Source organism: Poecile atricapillus, chromosome 29, assembly GCF_030490865.1.
Source record: "Poecile atricapillus isolate bPoeAtr1 chromosome 29, bPoeAtr1.hap1, whole genome shotgun sequence".
NCBI lineage: Eukaryota > Metazoa > Chordata > Aves > Passeriformes > Paridae > Poecile > Poecile atricapillus.
Genome location: NC_081277.1, coordinates 397,768 through 414,519, shown reverse-complemented (window position 1 = coordinate 414,519; position 16,752 = coordinate 397,768). Strand labels below are relative to the sequence as shown.

Here is a 16,752-nt window from a genome sequence, read left to right as displayed (position 1 = left end):
GTTCCAGACCGTATCGGCAGCTGTGGTGTTATAAATGAAATTAGAATTTTGACAACTAGGTCCCTTGAGTTAATAACAGTTTAATTAAAAATGAATACAATTTAGTAAATTGAATAGTAATTTGGTACAAAACAATACAGTTTAGTAAAAGAATACAATTTATTAAAAATTACAATTTATATATATAATGTGCGAGTAATTAAGTATGATTAAAGCATAAGCAAAACCGACCAGGGTACGGGGAGGGCTCGTTACCCCACCTCACACACAAAACCGACCCGGGTACGGAGGCTTCCCACGCTGCCTCACGTACAAAACAAAGCACTTTAAGCTAAACTTATATACTGTGTGCTTACACGTATTTATTAATGTTTCCCGTAAATTTCCTATTGCCGGCATTTCTGATTTTACGCCACTATTCTTCACGGCGCATGCCTCACTTGTTGTTAGGGGGTCTTCAATCTTCTATCGGTGGTCTTTTGGCGAAGGCTTCTCCTCTTCCTCGTCGTCCTTCGGATAACCTTACAGGTTTGCGCGTGCGTACTAAGCGTTGTGTTATGTAAGTCCACCGATCGGTCCCACATTTACTGATCTTTATGCCCAATGCCTAAAGTCGCTCCAACCTTGTCCATCCCAAGGCCACCCTCGTCCTGGGACATCACCCATCCTCCAAACTACATCCTGTACCTCAATCCCAACATGCAACATCTGTAAAGGGGTGCATCTGCCCCGTCTTTTGATTGCTTCCAATAACAACTTTAATAACAGTTACAATTTAGGTATCACAAATCAATTCCATTTATTACGTGTGGTATAATACCAAAGTAACCCAGTTTCAAAATACTAGAACGCAGAGTTACAAAATAATCCAGTTTTACAATACCAGAATATCATGTTTCAAAATACAGCCGCACAACCGGTTTGTAAAACCGACACTTCCTCCTCTTCCTTTTCCCCAGTAATCAATGGGTCAGCTTTCCAGGGCTTTGAGCACTCCCAGTTGCACCCACCCAATGGAAATGATTTAAGATAATGTTATTTAAGGATAATTTGGTGAAAAAGCATTTCTACACAGGAACTCACACAGATCCCATTGGTTGCCCACCTCTATTCCTCTCAGCGTTAGCGTTCAGGAACACACATAATCACAGATTGATCGTATGTAGGTGCTTTATTGAAGCGCGCAGAAACTAGGGTTACCTGCGACCCAAATCTAGCTCCATTGTCTTTGTCCAAAATGCACATATTTATACAATTTCAGCTGTAGCAGTAATCACTATAACAACCTTATCAATATTGCTTCATTAACTTTATCGATATTGCTTCACGAGAGTTAGCTCATCCTTGTACGAACATGTATGAACCTTATCTCTGGGTGGGTATCTTTGAGACCCCAAATACCAGTTCCCGTTACCGTAAACATTTCAGCTTGCTAGACCATCCCTAATACCAAGCATTCTCGTGGCCTACTTCTACGCAATTTTAAGAAACACTTTCAGAAACATCTAACCCCATAGTAACGTATTTCCCCCCTTTGAAAGTATTTCACTTTACTATCGTAAGTGTAATGCTTTCACTGTATACAGTCCTGTTCTTCTGAGTTTATACTCGATGTTCATCTTTGAATCCACAGTTATCGTAAGCGTTGTTACACTTTGGAGGACTTGGAGATGATAAATGCAGATGTGGATCTCTGTCCCGTGTCAGTGCCTTTATTATCTTCTGGTTCCAGGATACTCTTTTCTTTATTTCTCCTTTCAGAACTGCATAGATTAACCAGATTGCTAAAAACACAATCAGTAGGATTATCAGACTCTCAGTAATAGATTTGATCCATGAGCTTACATTCCATCCTTCTTGCAATATAAATGGTCCCAAGAACCACCGACACCCCTTTCTATCTCCCCCAAGTCCCACCCAAATTCTCTCCAAGCCACACAGCTCGGCCACTACCTCCAAAACCCCCTCACAGACTGCCACAGAAGCCCTCAAATCCCCCTCCCTGCACCACAAATGGCCCCAAGAGCCACAAAAGCCTCTCCCAGCTCCCCCAGGATCCCCCAAACCCCCTCCCAGCCCCCCATGGCACAGAGCAGGAGAGGCTGGTGGACAGGAATATCCCCAGCCAGGAACAGCTGCGCTTCAGCAGCGATTTGGGCCCTTTGTGGGGCACATCCCAAATGGTGAAACCCAGCCCAGGGACTGGGAGAGACAAACAGAATTCCTGGAGAACAGATGGGCTCAGGTGGACACATTCTACCAGCACAAGTATGAGATCGCAGCCCCATCTGCCCAGCCCGGGCAACCCCATGATGCCCAATCCTCCCGAAAAATTCTGTGAACCAACCCCAAATTCACCCCAAAATCCTGGTAAAATGGTGCCGCTTTAGATCCCTTTACTTAATTTATTTTTACCCCGGTTCTGGACATTTCGATGCGATAAAGATGGAAATTATTCAGGTAGGAAAACATCTCCAAGATCATCCAGCACTGCTTGATGCCACCAGAAGAAACAATTGGACAGAGCACACAAGATCTTTTTATGGTGTAAAGCTAAGAAATCAGATCTTAATGAATTTCTAATGTTGATTTGACTGCTGAAGGAGGTTCATGCCCTCGCGTTCATCCGAGTGCCTCTGGGAAACCAGGAGAAAATGGAAACCACTGGCCGGGTGTCTTCCCAATGCGGGTCACCGGGAATGTGGGCCACCAGGGCTCTGCCCAACGTAGGTCCTCCAATAGGAGATGGAGTTGGAGCAGCACACAAAGCTCTTCCTGTAGTCAGGGCATTCCCAATGCTTCCCTTACCGGTGGCTCCGTTGGTGATGGGTCAAGGATGAGCTCCAGGAGAAGCTCTTCCCACACCGGGGACACTCGTAGGGCCTCTCCCCGGTGTGGATGCGCCGGTGGGCGGTGAGGTTGGAGTTGTGCTTGAAGCCCTTCCTGCAGTCGGGGCAGCGGAAGGGCCTCTCATCCGTGTGAATCCGTTCATGTATGAGGAGATCTGAGCTGGTGTGAAACCTCTTCCCACACTCGGGACACTCGTAGGGCCGCTCCCCAGTGTGGATCTTCTGGTGGGAGGTCAGGTGAGAGCTCTGGCTGAAGCTCTTCCCACATTCCAAGCACTCATAGGGCCTCTTCCCAGTGTGGATCCTCTCGTGGACAATCAGGCTGGAGCTCTGGATGAAGCTCTTCCCACATTCACCACACTGAAAGGGTCTCTCCCCAGTGTGGATCCTCTGGTGGCGGATCAGGTAGGAGCTCTGCCTGAAGCTCTTCCCACATTCACCACACTCAAAGGGCCTCTCCCCAGTGTGGATCCTCTGGTGGCGGATCAGGTGGGAGCTGTCTCTTAAGCCCTTGCCGCATTCCACACACTCATAGGGCCAATGCCCAGTGTGGATCATCTGGTGGCGGATCAGGTGGGAGCTGTCTCTGAAGCTCTTCCCACACTCAGGACACCCACAGGGCTTCTCCCCGGTGTGGATCATCTGGTGGCGGATCAGGTGGAAGTTCCGCCTGAAGCTCTTCCCACATTCCAAACACTTGTGAGGCTTCTCCCCATCCCGAAGCTGCTCGTGGACCACCAGACTGGAGCTCCGGCCACCTTCCCAGCACAGGGTGGGTCTTTCCTCCTCAGAGCACCCCGGGCTGGGGTTGGAGCCCTTCCTCCTGCGGGATCTCCGGGGCTTTTCCTCCCCCTCGGATTCCTGCGCCATGGAGCCACTCAAAATGGCCTCTTCCACGAGGTTCTGCTGCGGGGATTTGTCCTCCCCGGTCTCCATCTTCAGCTCCTTGTCTGGGGGAGGAAGGACAAGGAGAGGATGGGATGTGCCTCCGTGCCAGAGGAAAAAGGGAAGGAGATACACCCCCCCACCCCCAACGCATCCCCGGCAGGACGGTGTCGGCAGCGGGGTGGTCCTGCAGCCAGGGCCGTGCTGGGCTGGGAGATGGAGCAGGAGAGCCTCATACCGAGAGTGACCGGAATTAGACTGCAAGTGACTGGCATCATACTGGGACTGGCTACAATCATATGGGGATTATAGCGGGTGTGATTGGACCTTGACTGGGGATTACCGCCAGCTCCCAGGCCCATGCTGGGAGCCAACTGCATACATACTGTGAGCAAGTGGAAATGACAGGTTGCGTGCTGGTGACAACTGGCATGTACTGGGAGTGACTGGGACAATACTGAGAGCAACTGAACCATGCTGAGGTAGCTGGCAGTGCCTGGCTATGACTATAAGAATGCTCAGAGCAGCTGGGATACACCGGGAGCATCTGAGACCATGCAGGTGGTGACTGGGACCACACTGGCTGCAACTGGGAAGGTGCTGGGGGGAACTGGGACTACACTTGGAGCAACTGGGGGCAGGTGTGAGTGACTGGGGCCCTGCTGGGAGATACTGACATCATACTGAGAGTGTGACTACACTAGGGGCAGTATGCTGAGGGAACTGGAAGCACACTGGACAAAAGCTGAAGCAACTGGGAGCAACTGGGACCGTGCTGCGGGCAAATTGCATCATAATAGGGAATGACTGGGAGTGACTCGGCTCATACCGGCAGGACTTGGGATCCTTACAGGGGGCAAGGGGAAGTCATCAGCATCGTATCGGGACTGACTGGGCTCATAGAGGGTGTGCAGAGGAGGAAACTGGAACGCCCATGGAGGGAGCACCTGGGCTCATCCTGTGGCAGCGACCGCCGGCACCGGGAGCCCCGAACCCCTTTCCCGGCCATTCCGCCCCTCCAGCCCCAGCACCCCCCGCCGGGGGTCAGGGAATCCCAGGGGTTCCCCCGCTCTCGGGATCTTCGCTTTGGGGCTCTGCTCTCTCTGGGGTCCCGCTCAGGGAAGCCGCGGCTCTCCCGGGGCTTCCCAAAACCGCTCTCCCCACGTGGCGCCGCAGAGCTCGGGGGGCCCGGCCCGGGATGCCCAACCCTCACCGCGGGGGGACCCGCATCCCCCCGGCCCCGCCACCGGGACCCCCCAAAAACACCTCCCGGGGACCCCCAATCTCCCCCCAAGGGGCATCTGCGGCTCGGCTGCGGAGCCCTGCGATCTCCATCTCTCCAAAAGCCCCAAAGCCAGGGACACCCGGAGTATTTGGGGAGAGCTCCCCCTCCCCGGGCACCTGCGGGATGGCGAGCGATGATCCCGGGGGGGCCGCGAGCTCAGGCGACACCAGAGCCGTGCGGATCCCTCACCTCCTCTTTTCCTCCGTGTTCCTACTGCCGCTCCGCCTCTTCCTTCCCTCCTCCTCCTCGGTTCCCGAAGTCCTCCCGGCCCTCGGTAGCAGCGGGGATGGAGCCGGGACAGGTCGGGATGGGCGGTGCGGGGATCTCGGCTGCTCCCACCCGCCTTCCAGAAGGTGCAGGATGCGTGCCGAGGGTGCTGAGCGCTTCACAGAAGGTGCTGGATGCGTCCCGAGGGTGCTGAGCGCCTTCCAGAAGGTGCTTGATGGGTCCCGAGGGTGCTGAGCGCATTCCAGAAGGTGCTGGATGTGTCCCGAGGGTGCTGAGCGCCTTCCAGAAGGTGCTGAGTGCCTTCCAGTAGGTGCTGCATCCATCCCGAGGGTGCTGTGCGCCTTCCAGAAGGTGCAGGATGCGTGCCGAGGGTGCTGAGCGCTTTACAGAAGGTGCTTGATGGGTCCCGAGGGTGCTGAGCGCCTTCCAGTAGGTGCTGCATCCATCCCGAGGGTGCTGAGCGCCTTCCAGAAGGTGCTGGATCCATCCCGGGGGTGCTCAGCACCATCCCGCGGGCGCAGGATGAGTGCCGAGGGTGCAGGATGAGTCCCGAGGGTGCTGAGCACCACCCTGAGGGTGCTGAACACCGTCCCGAGGGTGCTGAGCACCATCCCGAGGGTGCTGAGCACCGTCCCGAGGGTGCTCAGCACCATCCCGAGGGTGCAGGATGAGTCCCGAGGGTGGAGGATGAGTCCCGAGGGTGCTGAGCACCATCCCGAGGGTGCTGAGCACCGTCCCGAGGGTGCTCAGCACCATCCCAAGGGTGCTGAGCACCATCCCGAGGGTGCAGGATGAGTGCCGAGAGAGCAGGATGAGTCCCGAGGGTGCTGAGCACCATCCCGAGGGTGCAGGATGAGTGCCGAGGGAGCAGGATGAGTCCCGAGGGTGCTCAGCACGGTCCCGAGGATGCAGGATGAGTTTCGAGGGTGCTGGATGAGTTTCGAGGGTGCTCAGCACCATCCCGAAGGTGCTCAGCACCATCCCGAGGGTGCAGGATGAGTCCCGAGGGTGCTCAGCAGCGTCCTGAGGGTGCAGGATGAGTTTCGAGGGTGCTGGATGAGTTTCGAGGGTGCTCAGCACCATCCCGAAGGTGCTCAGCACCATCCCGAGGGTGCAGGATGAGTCCCGAGGGTGCTCAGCAGCGTCCTGAGGGTGCTCAGCACCATCCCGAGGGTGCAGGACGAGTCCCGAGGGTGCTCAGCACCAAACCGAGGGTGCTGAGCACCGTCTCGAGGGTGCTCAGCACCATCCCGAGGGTGCTCAGCACCGTCCCGAGGGTGCTCAGCATCATCCCGAGGGTGCAGGATGAGTGCCGAGGGTGCTGAGCTCCCATGGGCCGCAGCCTCAAAGCTTCCGCCAATCCCGGCCCGCCTTGCTCTGCTCTGGCCAATCACAGCCGCCCTTTGAATCCGGGCGCGGTCCCGCCAATCTCAGCTCGCTCAGTCGCGGCCCAGCGCCTCAGGCAGCCCGGCCCCGCTCCCCCGTTCTGCTGAGGCGCCGCTGCGGCCGCTGTCGCTTTGGGATCTGGCGGAGCCGTGCTGCCGCAGCCCCGGCAGGTGCTGTTGGGTCCTGGGAAGGGTGGGCGGGGGCTTCCCGTTCAGGTCCCGGCCATTGCTTCTCCCAGGGAAACGGGGAGAAGGCGGGGAGTGGGCGGGATTGCAGGAGCGGGGCCTGAGGGGACAGCGGGGGGTCGCGGAGGCGAGTGCGGCGGGAACAGGGGGGCTGGGATCGGCGGGCCCGGCGCTGCCTCGGGCTGGGATCGGCTGTGCTGGCCGGCCCTGGGGCACAAACAGCGTGCGCTGGAGGGGTGCGGGCGTTAGTTCAGCGGTGAGGTGCGAGCGGCGGCGGGAGCTGCGGCTGCCGATCCGGGGAGCGCCAGGACGGGACCCCCGCGGCTGCCGATCCGGGGAGCGCCGGTGAGCTCGTGCACGACGTCCGCGTCTGCCGGGGCGAGCATCTGGGGGCCGACGGTGTCCTGGGGCGGTGGGGCCAGTCGTGGCCAGTTATTTCCGCCACGCCCTGGGCTGTTCGGGCGGCCGGAGGCGGGTGTGGGGTCTGGAGTCGCACAGGGGTACAGGCTGCTACTGCAAGACGGATAGGAGCTGTTTCGTAGTTTCTGGATTGAAGATAATGTTTAAAATATTGGGAACAAAGCTGGGTTTTTTGCGATTTTATTATTGTATTTTGCTTTTATTTAAAATCATAAAGATTTTCTTTATTACATTATTTTGTTTTGCTCGTTTTATTAAAATAATAAAATTATTATTATTAATGATCCTTACTTTTAATAAGATATATTTTTCTGTTTAGATTTATTAATCTATTAATTAAATATTATTGATAAATAATGATTAAATATTATTTCTTAATTACTTTAGGGGCTTTTTTGCTGGATAGCTGATGTTAATTCAGTAAAGACTGTGGGGCTGGGGCTGAAACACCAGTTGTGGGGCCAGTGGAGACATAAAGCCCCAGGGTGTGGACTAAAGACCTTGGCACTGGAGTCAGGCCTAAAGCAATGTGGGGCAATGGAAATACTGAGGCTGGAGCTGGATAAATGCCATGGGGGAAGGGGATGGAGCTGCAGCTCAGGGCCTGCAGGAGGTGCCTGGGGGCTTAGCAGCCCCTGCCCACTGGTACCAAGCAGAGGCTGAGGGTCTGGGGGCTGGGAGGGCTCCAGGGCCCGAGAACCAGCCCAAGGGCACCTTTTGGGATGGGGGAGCAGGGGCCCAATGGCTATTCCCAGCCCCTGGTTATGCCTGGGGGAGGTGAGGGGGCTTTTGGGCAAGTGCTGGGCTGAGACCCAGGGGGAGGGGGAAGGTACCTGTTGGGCTTGAGGCCTCAAGTGGCCCCAAAGTTGGGCTCCCATTAGGGTGGGTAGGACAATTCCTAGAGACATTGATGTGATGATGATAACTGATATGTGGCCTTCTCAACAGCCCCAGGCTGCAGTGAGAAGCAGGAGCAGCTTTTAGCCACCGGCAGTGGAAAGCTGAGGAGCTGGAACTGAGGAAGCAGAGCTGGAGGAGACACAAATATGGTAGGATTTAGGGTGAAACTGTTGTGGGGCTGGGATAAGGAATATGGAGCCGGGATGCAGACTGCGTGGCTGGAGCTGAAATCAATGTAAGGGCTGGGATAGGGCCTTGCAGAGCTGTCAGGTTGGGGCTGGAATGTGGGTTCAAGAGCTAAGCTCACACCACAGAGAGCTAGAGCTAAAACAGAGATCCTGCCTGGAGAGCCAGAAAGCAGCATGATGTGGCACTGCTGGGAAGATGTGGAGCCAGAAGCGCAGCACAAGAGCCGGCAGTCAAATAAAGCTTGTGGGACTGAAGCTGAAATCACTGGGGCCGGGGTGGGGACTGCAGTGCTGCAGCTGCAAACGCTGTTCTGAGGGGACAGTGACTGTAGATGTGGGAAGCAACCATAGAATGGTACACAATGGGATGGGCTGCAAATACAGTAAAGATTGCTTTGGGGTTGGCATGGGGTTAGAGTGGCATTTCTTGGCCTGGAGGTGAAACCTCAGAGCTGGAACCAAAACAAAGACCCTTTTGTCTCAACCTGGAGCAGCTTCACGTAGTGGAGCAGGGGAAAAGGAAGCGGATGTGGAGCTGGAAGAAGAGAGCTTCCAGAAGAGAGCTTGCAGTGAAATAAACCTTGTGGGTCAAGAGCTGAAATCACTGGGGCAGGGATGGGCACTCCAGGGCTGGAGCTGAAATAAAGCTTGTGGGTCAAGAGCTGAAATCACTGGGACAGGGATATTGACTCTGGGGTGGGCTCAGAGACTGTAGAGGGAGAGCTGAAATGTTGCAGAGCTGGAGAAAAGAGGAAGATCCTGCTCCTTGAACCTGGGGAAGTTTCAACCAGCAGAGTTGGAGAAACACACATCTGGAGCTGGAAGAAGAGAGCTTGCAGTGAAATAAAGCTTGTGGGACAAGAGCTGAAATCACTGGGACAGGGAAGGGGTCACTAGGACTGGAGCTATAATCACTGTGGGGCTGGGATAGAGACTGATAGTGGGATTGACACTGCTGGGTGAGATAACTATGGTAGCATTCATATGCTGAAATCACTGGAGGTCAGTGATATTGATGTTGGGGCAGGGTCAAAGGGCTGAGGTCAAGGGCAAAAGCTCAGGGGTCAGTGGTTTAAGTGAAAAGTCAGGGATTCAAACTTCAAGGGTCACATGTGAATGGTCAGGGTTCAAAGATCAAGAGTAAAGGGTCCAAGGTCCAATGTTATGGGTTAATTTTCCAAGGTTGTGTGGTCCAAGGTCAATTATCAGGGAATCAAACTTCAAAGAGCAGAAGTCAAGAGTCAAAGGTCAAAATTCAGAGGTTAAGAGTAAAAGGTCAATGGGAGGTTGCCAGGGAGTTGCAGGGAAGAGGAGTATTTATAAACTTTATCCCTACTTCCCTGTAATTCTGGGTGTTTGGATTTCCTTTGTGCTCATCAGGATAAGCCATAAACAAGCCCCTGAACTCTGCATTGATGTGTCAAACACTTCCACAGAAAGGCAAGTCAGCAGTGATTCTAGAGGAAAAATTAGAGGTGATGGGTTGTGATCCATGGGGAATTGCATTGGGAATTATGAAACTCAAACACATGGAATTGTGGAGGTGGAATTCCATTTTCAGCCTTGGGCACCTGGAGGAGGAGAGGTGTCCTCATCCATAGCAAGGAATGCCTGGTGCCCCTGTGTGTCAGGTGCAGACAATGAGCTGTCCAGGGAATGAGCAGCAAGTTCCTTCTGCCACTGCCCTCACCCGTAGGATGGCAACAGCACAAACTGAACTCAGGATGATGAGGGCTCAGAGCTGCCCCAGGTGTGAGCAGTGAGGTTGATGAGGGGACAGAGCAGCCCCAGGTGTGAGCAGTGAGGTTGATGAGGAGCGGGTGGGTTCTGCCCGGGGCTGTTTTAGGGGGAGGGTTTCCCTCAGTTCACTTGGGCATGGAGCAGCTGGAAGAGAGTCATTTATGGTGGGCTCCCCGAGGGTGTCTCATAGAACGATACTGGGAGCATCTCATAGGGTCTAGGAGAACAGCTGGATGCACTTGGACATGGAGCATTGCTTAAAGGAGGTGCCCAGGGACAAACCTTTGTATCTGGAAGCAGCATCTGAGCAGGTGAGCCAGTGCGGGTTTGCAGGGGGGACTTTTCTCCTTTTCCTTTTTGATTTCATCTTGCCGGGGAGCGACAGAGCCGTGTGGAGGCGAGGTGAGCTCTGCTGGGCCAGCAGGTGGGAGCCGCGGCGCGGAGCTGTGTCCGTCCCGGCCGCTCCGCCCGCTCTGGGCGTGGGGCTCGGGCACCGCCGGGGTCCCTTCGGGCCGGTCCCGGTGCCGCTGGGCGGGCCGGGCTCTCCTGGGGCCAGGGCCGCCCCCGCCTGCCGGAGGAGCCGCTTTCCTGCCAGGAGCCGCGCTCCGTCCGGGGCCGGGAGCGCGGGGCCGCCCCCGGGTGCCGAGTGCCGCCGCTGCTGGGGCTCGCGTGGCTCCCCCGGTCCCCCCGCACCTGGAGCGGCGCCAGCCCGGGAGCGAGTCCCGGCGAGGGCCGCTGGGGGACACTTGTGGCTTATCAGCTTCAGAGTGCGCTGGCAAAAGCCGCTGGGAGGAGGGGAGGGGGAAAAGCACGACCTTTCGGCCTTTTTGTCTCGGGGCTTTGTCGGTGTTGCTCTTTAGCCGAGCCGCGCCTTTAAATAACGATGTGACGCTTTCTAGCAACTGTGTCCAATACCTTTTGCACCCTCACGCGAGGGCTTCGAGCTCAGGTTTTTCCATTGCCGAGTTAACTGCAGGTCCAAGCTGACAGCGTCCCGTGCATCTGGTGTGCATGAATCTGTTTGTGATGTTCATTTCCTCTGGATGCAGAGTAGGGCTTTTTGGGCAGACCGTATTTGTCAAGCCTCGGGGTTTGTTTAAGCCGATCTTTTGGAGATGCGGGCTGGGGGAGAACTTTGTCTTGCTGCTGTACTAGGGAATGGAATGCAGGGGGTCCCCGCAATATCCCCGTGGAAGCTGGAATGTCTGAGGAAATGGATGCGACAATTCTCGGGGCTGAACCTGGCTCCCAGCGCTCTGCAGCGTAGGGCGCGAGAGAGCAGGGCCGAGGGACAGCGGGGTAGGAACGGCGAGGTGCTTCGTGCTCTGGGTTTGGTGTCGCTGATGTTTCCAGAGCCAGAGCAGGTTGATTTGGTTCTGGTGCACTGGAACGGGGTCCAAACCTTGGAAAGGTCAGAGACCAATTGGGAGGAAATGTTTTAAAGTGAATGTGTTTCTTAATAGAGGGGAGGTTTCAGTCTGTTTTTTAATTGATTTTAAAGGAATTTTTTTTGAGGAAAAGTGAAAAAAAATGTTTATTTTAATACGTAGGGCGTAGGTAAGAGGAAAAAAGGATGAATAACGTTAGATAGTTTTTTTGTTGTGGAGAAAAGCTCAGGAGATTTAGAAGGGTTTTTCTGCACGTATGGTTTGGATGTTTTTGGAGTTGGGCTGTGGCGTGGATCTTTTTGAGCCGTGGGGTGTTTTGGTGGTAGCCTGGGTTTTTGGATCGGAGTAAAGTTGAATAGCTTTAGAAGAAGTTGTTACGGTTCTGGCAATTATTTTGTATTCACTAATCAATGAGAAGTTATTTTAAAAAAGTAAAAAATGGATTTTTTGTTGTGTTATACAATAGAGTTGAGAGAGAACTTGGGTGAGGCTGTATTAGTACTGTATATAGATTGTATGTTCAAAGAATTTTTTCTTTTTTAGTTTTAAAGTTACAGAATTTATGTTTGGGCATAAAGCAGATGATGGGGATATAATATAATATAATTTTAGAACATGTTTTTTTTATTGTGTATCTTTGGATTAATGGTCAAATTAATGTTTTTTAATTTTAGATACGCTTTTATACAGATGCAGGTAAATATAAATAGTGGTAGTAATATTTAGTAAGTAGAGGCATTTATATGTGGTTTTTATTCAATATTAGATTTTTTTGGTGGTACACAGTATGTTGTTTCATTTTTTTGTGTTGTATACTAAGTGAAATTTGGTTTTTGAATAAAGATGATTTTATGAATGGGTTTGTTTGTATTTTAGGTAGAATGAATTAAAATAGATTTTGATATCGATTAGTGGGTTTTGTTTATTCTATGTAGGGGTTCAGATTGGGTAGGGTTTGTTTGGTTAGCTGAGTTTTGGGTGTTAATTAGGTGGCTTTTGTTAGATGCAGTTTTCAATTTTTGAAAGTTTTTTATTGAGTGGTTTTAAGGTGATTTTTAGTAGTTGATGGTAGAATTTTATTTTGTTTGTAGTTGGTGTATAATAATGTATATGTTCTATTTATTTAATGTGCTTTTTGGTTTAGGTGTTGATGATAAGTTTGGATTTCTTTCGGTTGTGGTGTTTCTTAGTTTCATTTCTGGGGACACAGGCATTTATATGGTGGATTTTTATAGGTATATTTTTGGGGGTGATGTTTTTTAATTTTTTAGTAGCTTAGATTGGTTTTTTATGTTTTCAATTAGCTATTACATTTTTTTATAGAGTATTGGTGAGTATTTATGTATTATTATAAATGTAGAGCTTTGGGGTTTTTTTGCTGATGTTTAGGGTTAGTTGAATGGTTTTGAGTTCAGTGTGTTGGTCTGATTATTTTTGAATAGTTGGTGTGATTTGTTGTGTGGAGTTCAGTAGGGTTGCTTTTTATTTACATTTAACTTTGCTGATGTGATAAGAACTGTTAATGACAGAGCATAGCATCTTTTTTTGCTGGTAGTTGGTTGTACAGTGTTGGTTTTGTTTGTGTTACCTGTTTTGGGTTGTTTTCTTTTTTTTTTGTTAGTGAGATTAAAGTTTTTATTTTGGGATTAATTTGTGATTATTTTAAAGATTTTAGGGCAATTTGGGTTTTTGATTCGGGGGTGCTGTGATGAGAGTACTTTATTTGTTTTATGTGGTATTGGTGGTGTGCATAGAGGGAATATTTGTTTTGAAAATTTATTTTAGTATTGTTAGTTGAAGTGTTAGGATGAGTTGTGTTTCAGTGTTGAATCTTTTTGAGGTGGTTTGGATTTTTTTCTAGGTTAAGATTTTTTTCCCTTGGCTGGTGGAGGTATTGTGATTTTATTGATGATATTGGTGGGAATTTGATGCTGTTTGTTTTTTGGTTATTTTATTTTTAGGAATTGGATTTTTGCAGTTGGACTGGAAGAATTCACTTTATTTCAAAACATACTAGTTTAATGATGTAAAGGTTCCCATACTAACTCCTCAGTCTTTTAGATTCTTTTTCTCATTTAGGTTTTCCAGAATTTATGGATAATTTAGCAATCAAGCAGGGATGGCACCCCATTCTTGAAAAGATGGCTATGGAAAAACCTGTGTCTAACAACACGTACCTGACAGAGGGCAACAATTTTGCTGTTATTACAGGGCCAAATACGAGTGGCAAATCAACGTTGGCATGGATCTGCCGGAGGAGAGGAGTTTCTGGTGGGCTCCCAGTGACATCTCATGGAGTGACGGTGAGAGCATCTCATAGGGTCTGGGGGAGCACCTGGATGCACTTGGACCTGGAGCACCGCTTAAAGGAGGTGGTGAGGGACAAAGCTTTTTGCCAGGAAGCAGCACCTGAACAGGTGAGCCAGTGTGGATTTGCAGGGCTGATCTTTCTCCATTTCCCTTTTGATTTCATCTTGGCAGTCCCTTGCCGGGGCCCTGTCACAAGAATTCCAAGAAAAAAAAAGGCTGAGCAAACACTGAAAAGAAGGGGTATAGGTAAGGTGGAGTTCAGGTGTACCCCACCCCAAACCCTAAACTGCAGCCCTAACAGTACTGCCATTTCCCTGAGGCAGCTGTAGGCAGGAACCCTAAAGCAGGTGAGTTCCAGAACCCTCGAGAGGTGCAGGCAGTACCCCTGGTGCTAGGGTCAGCCAGGAGATAGTGGGGGGACGATCCGTAGGGTTGGGGAAACGGGGTTTCCCGCCCCGCCCCACCCTGGGCTCTCGGTCCCTCCGCAGCCGGGGATTGCTCCCACCCCTCCTCGAGGCGGCGGTTGGCAGGGCTTCGTGCCTAGCCTCCGCAAAGAGTTCGGCTCTGTCAGCCTCTGCCCTGTCTCAGGGCCAAACTTAGGTAGGGTAGGGAGCAACTGTGGATTGCCTGGTCCGGGCTAAGGGACATCTCTTGGGGCCTATGGATAAGGAGCATCCCCGGTTGCAAGCGTAGGGTTGTAAGTTTGTAGGGTTCAGCGCTGGAGCTTGGCAGTGACACAGAGACACTGAGGGAGAGCTTCAGAGGTCAAAAGCTCAAAGGCTGGAAACAAACAGTGAAAATAAAAGGGGTACAGGTTGGGATATAAGGTAGCGTACAGGACTATTCGAACCCTAAACAGTAGCCCTAAAAATGCCCCCCATTTTCCTGAGAAAGCTGCAGGCAGGAACCCTAAAGCAGCAGAGTGCCAGAACCCTCGAGAGCTGCAGGCAGTACCCCTGGTGCTAGGGCCAGCCAGGAAGTGATAGTGAGTGCTAGGGCCTACTGCTGTCATATAAGCTGGGGTTTCCATCCTTGGGGTACCCTGGGCTCCCTGTCCCTCACTGACTGGAGAGTCTTCCTCCCCTCCTTGAGGTGGTGGTAATTTGGCTGTGTCAGCCAATACTGCTGTGAAGCAAGCCTCTGCCTCCCTGTGGGGTGAAGTGTGCAGCCCATGAACCTGGGCGTTCTCTAGAGAAGGTAAGTGCTGGGTTTTCACAGATGTGCCGCTAAGATCCTGCACTGATATTTGGTCTTCTTGATTGTAGCTGACCAGGAGACGACATCCTGGCGATGGCAGGAACTTCCCGGATGGCGAGGCGGCCTTCCTTGACGCCCCATGTGGATCCTCCCCGCTGGGCATCCGAGAGCTAAGTCGAAGGCTACAAATTGCAGATGGGATGAAAGCGGGGTGCAGGGTCGGGACTCGTGACCTGGGATTATGGAGTCAGCTCTGGGGATGGGGAGGTCCAGACTGTGGCCCCTTAGGCCACATGGTGGGAGAGCCTCACTTTTGTTCACAGTGCTGAGGTACGCAGGACAGAGCAGCCCCGGGGCGCATCATGTCACTTGTCTGTCGTGCCTTCTGTGTCTTTTGTGCCTCTCGTGTTGTATGTGCCTTGCCTTATCTCTTCTGGGGGCTTACCAGAAACCCCGGTGTCACTCGTAGCATCTCTGATCTCTGGGCTCCTCAGCCCGACGCTGTCGAAGCTTTGCCTCGGGAGCTCTCAGACGCCTTGGAATTGCGTCTGTTTTGAAAAGCATCTGATCGGATGTCTTTTAGAGGTCTTGTTCCGAGCTGTGTCAACAGCCGTGCGCCGCGAGGATCCATTGTTGTGGCTTAGGTCTTGAAGAAACGCAAAGATTGGTAGGGGACTGTGGCCCTAAGATTCTCGGGCATCCCTCTTGGCAGTTCCTGGAGTTAATCGTTCCATCAGCATCTTCTTCCTCCCGGGTTCTGCGAGCTTCATCAGCTCGCCTTCATTCTCACCCGGCTCATCTCGTTCCACGTTCTCTCGGTCCTTGTGGCCGTTCTTGTGGCCCAGAGTTTTGTCTCCCCGTTGTGTGCCCTTGTCTGTTGTCTTGTGTGTCACGGGTGTCTGGGTGTAGTTGTTGCGGAGCTGCTCTGCCCTGCTGCCCAGCCTGGGTGTAGGTGTAAAAGGCCAAGTCCCAGGCCCCTGTAATTTGAAATTTGTAGGTTTTACTTGGAGTCTAGAGGGCATTCCTAGATGGACACAAGATGTCTGGAGCTGTGAAGTTACCCTGCAGCACTTTGACTTCTGTCTTAGCTCTCTTTCAGATGCAGATGGATGAAATCGGTGGCAGAGCGCCCCATCCAGGGTAAGGGGGTTCCCCCAAGAAGGTAAGTCAACGTTTGTCTTTGCAGGGCAACTGGAACCGGTCACTGTGTAACAGGTCTCCTCTTTGTCTTTATTTTTAGGAAGTAGAGTCAGCTAGTAGCAGTCAAGGTGAAGTGGACAAGGTGAGCGTTGACCAGTGGAGGGGAAGCTGTTGTTATCGCTGGGCTCTCAGTTTCCGGTGCAACGCTAAGCCTCCCATCTTGTTTGCTTGCTTCAGGCAGTCCAGTCGTGTTTCACCGAGATCCCCTCGCCAACCGGCCGGCACAGCTGCTTCGCCACTCCCGTGAGCCCTGTGGAAGCGTTACAGGGATCATGGGACGAAGCCTTTTCCATGTAAAGGGGCCGTGTGGGTGGCCTTCAGGAACGGGCCGAGGGCTGGCCGTGAGTTGGGGATGTCGGGAGGAGGAGCGAGGGTCCCTTTGAGTTCCAGCAATGCCGCATCACTTTGTCTTCTCTTAACTCAGGCGCGCCCTGCGACGACGGCGTCCGGCTCCCGGCGCGGCTGAAGCGCATAGTCTCAGAACGTGGCCGTGCACAGGAGACCGTGAGTAGCGGAATTGTTGGATTTTGGCCGATGCGCTGTGACAATCGCGCACTGATTTTCTGTTTTATTTATTGTAGCTGACCGAGA

At 52.3% G+C, this 16,752-nt stretch overlaps 1 protein-coding gene and 2 long non-coding RNA genes across 5 annotated transcripts; 2 read left to right on the top strand and 1 right to left on the bottom strand.

The window, feature by feature from the left end:
- Positions 1-135: 135 nt before the first annotated feature.
- On the bottom strand, positions 136-5,252 carry LOC131589601 (zinc finger protein 239-like). 2 transcript variants are annotated; one of them, XR_009279795.1, is made up of 3 exons: positions 5,136-5,252; positions 2,416-3,799; positions 136-1,784 (listed from the first exon to the last, which is right to left on the bottom strand). XR_009279795.1 is itself a non-coding variant. In XM_058859256.1 (2 exons), exon 2 carries the CDS (start codon positions 3,783-3,785, stop codon positions 2,805-2,807), a length of 981 nt encoding a protein of 326 aa, XP_058715239.1. In that variant the 5' UTR covers positions 3,786-3,799; positions 5,136-5,252; the 3' UTR covers positions 2,090-2,804. The 2 variants fall into 2 exon arrangements, 1 of the variants encoding a protein (XP_058715239.1); XM_058859256.1 differs by lacking the exon at positions 136-1,784 and having other exon boundaries at positions 2,090-3,799.
- Positions 5,253-6,462: 1,210 nt separating this feature from the next.
- On the top strand, positions 6,463-14,174 carry LOC131589605 (uncharacterized). 2 transcript variants are annotated; one of them, XR_009279797.1, is made up of 3 exons: positions 6,463-6,803; positions 8,187-8,287; positions 13,666-14,174. It is a non-coding gene; the product is annotated as an uncharacterized LOC131589605 (long non-coding RNA). The 2 variants fall into 2 exon arrangements; XR_009279798.1 differs by lacking the exon at positions 6,463-6,803 and adding an exon at positions 6,930-7,163.
- A 146-nt stretch (positions 14,175-14,320) lies between these two features.
- Positions 14,321-16,366, top strand: LOC131589603 (uncharacterized). The gene is made up of 3 exons (XR_009279796.1): positions 14,321-16,101; positions 16,202-16,243; positions 16,339-16,366. It is a non-coding gene; the product is annotated as an uncharacterized LOC131589603 (long non-coding RNA).
- Positions 16,367-16,752: the final 386 nt, after the last annotated feature.

Bases quoted from the DNA above. Each gene is read 5' to 3' on its own strand.
- LOC131589601 (XM_058859256.1), bottom strand. From the start codon at position 3,785: ATGGAGACCGGGGAGGACAAATCCCCGCAGCAGAACCTCGTGGAAGAG.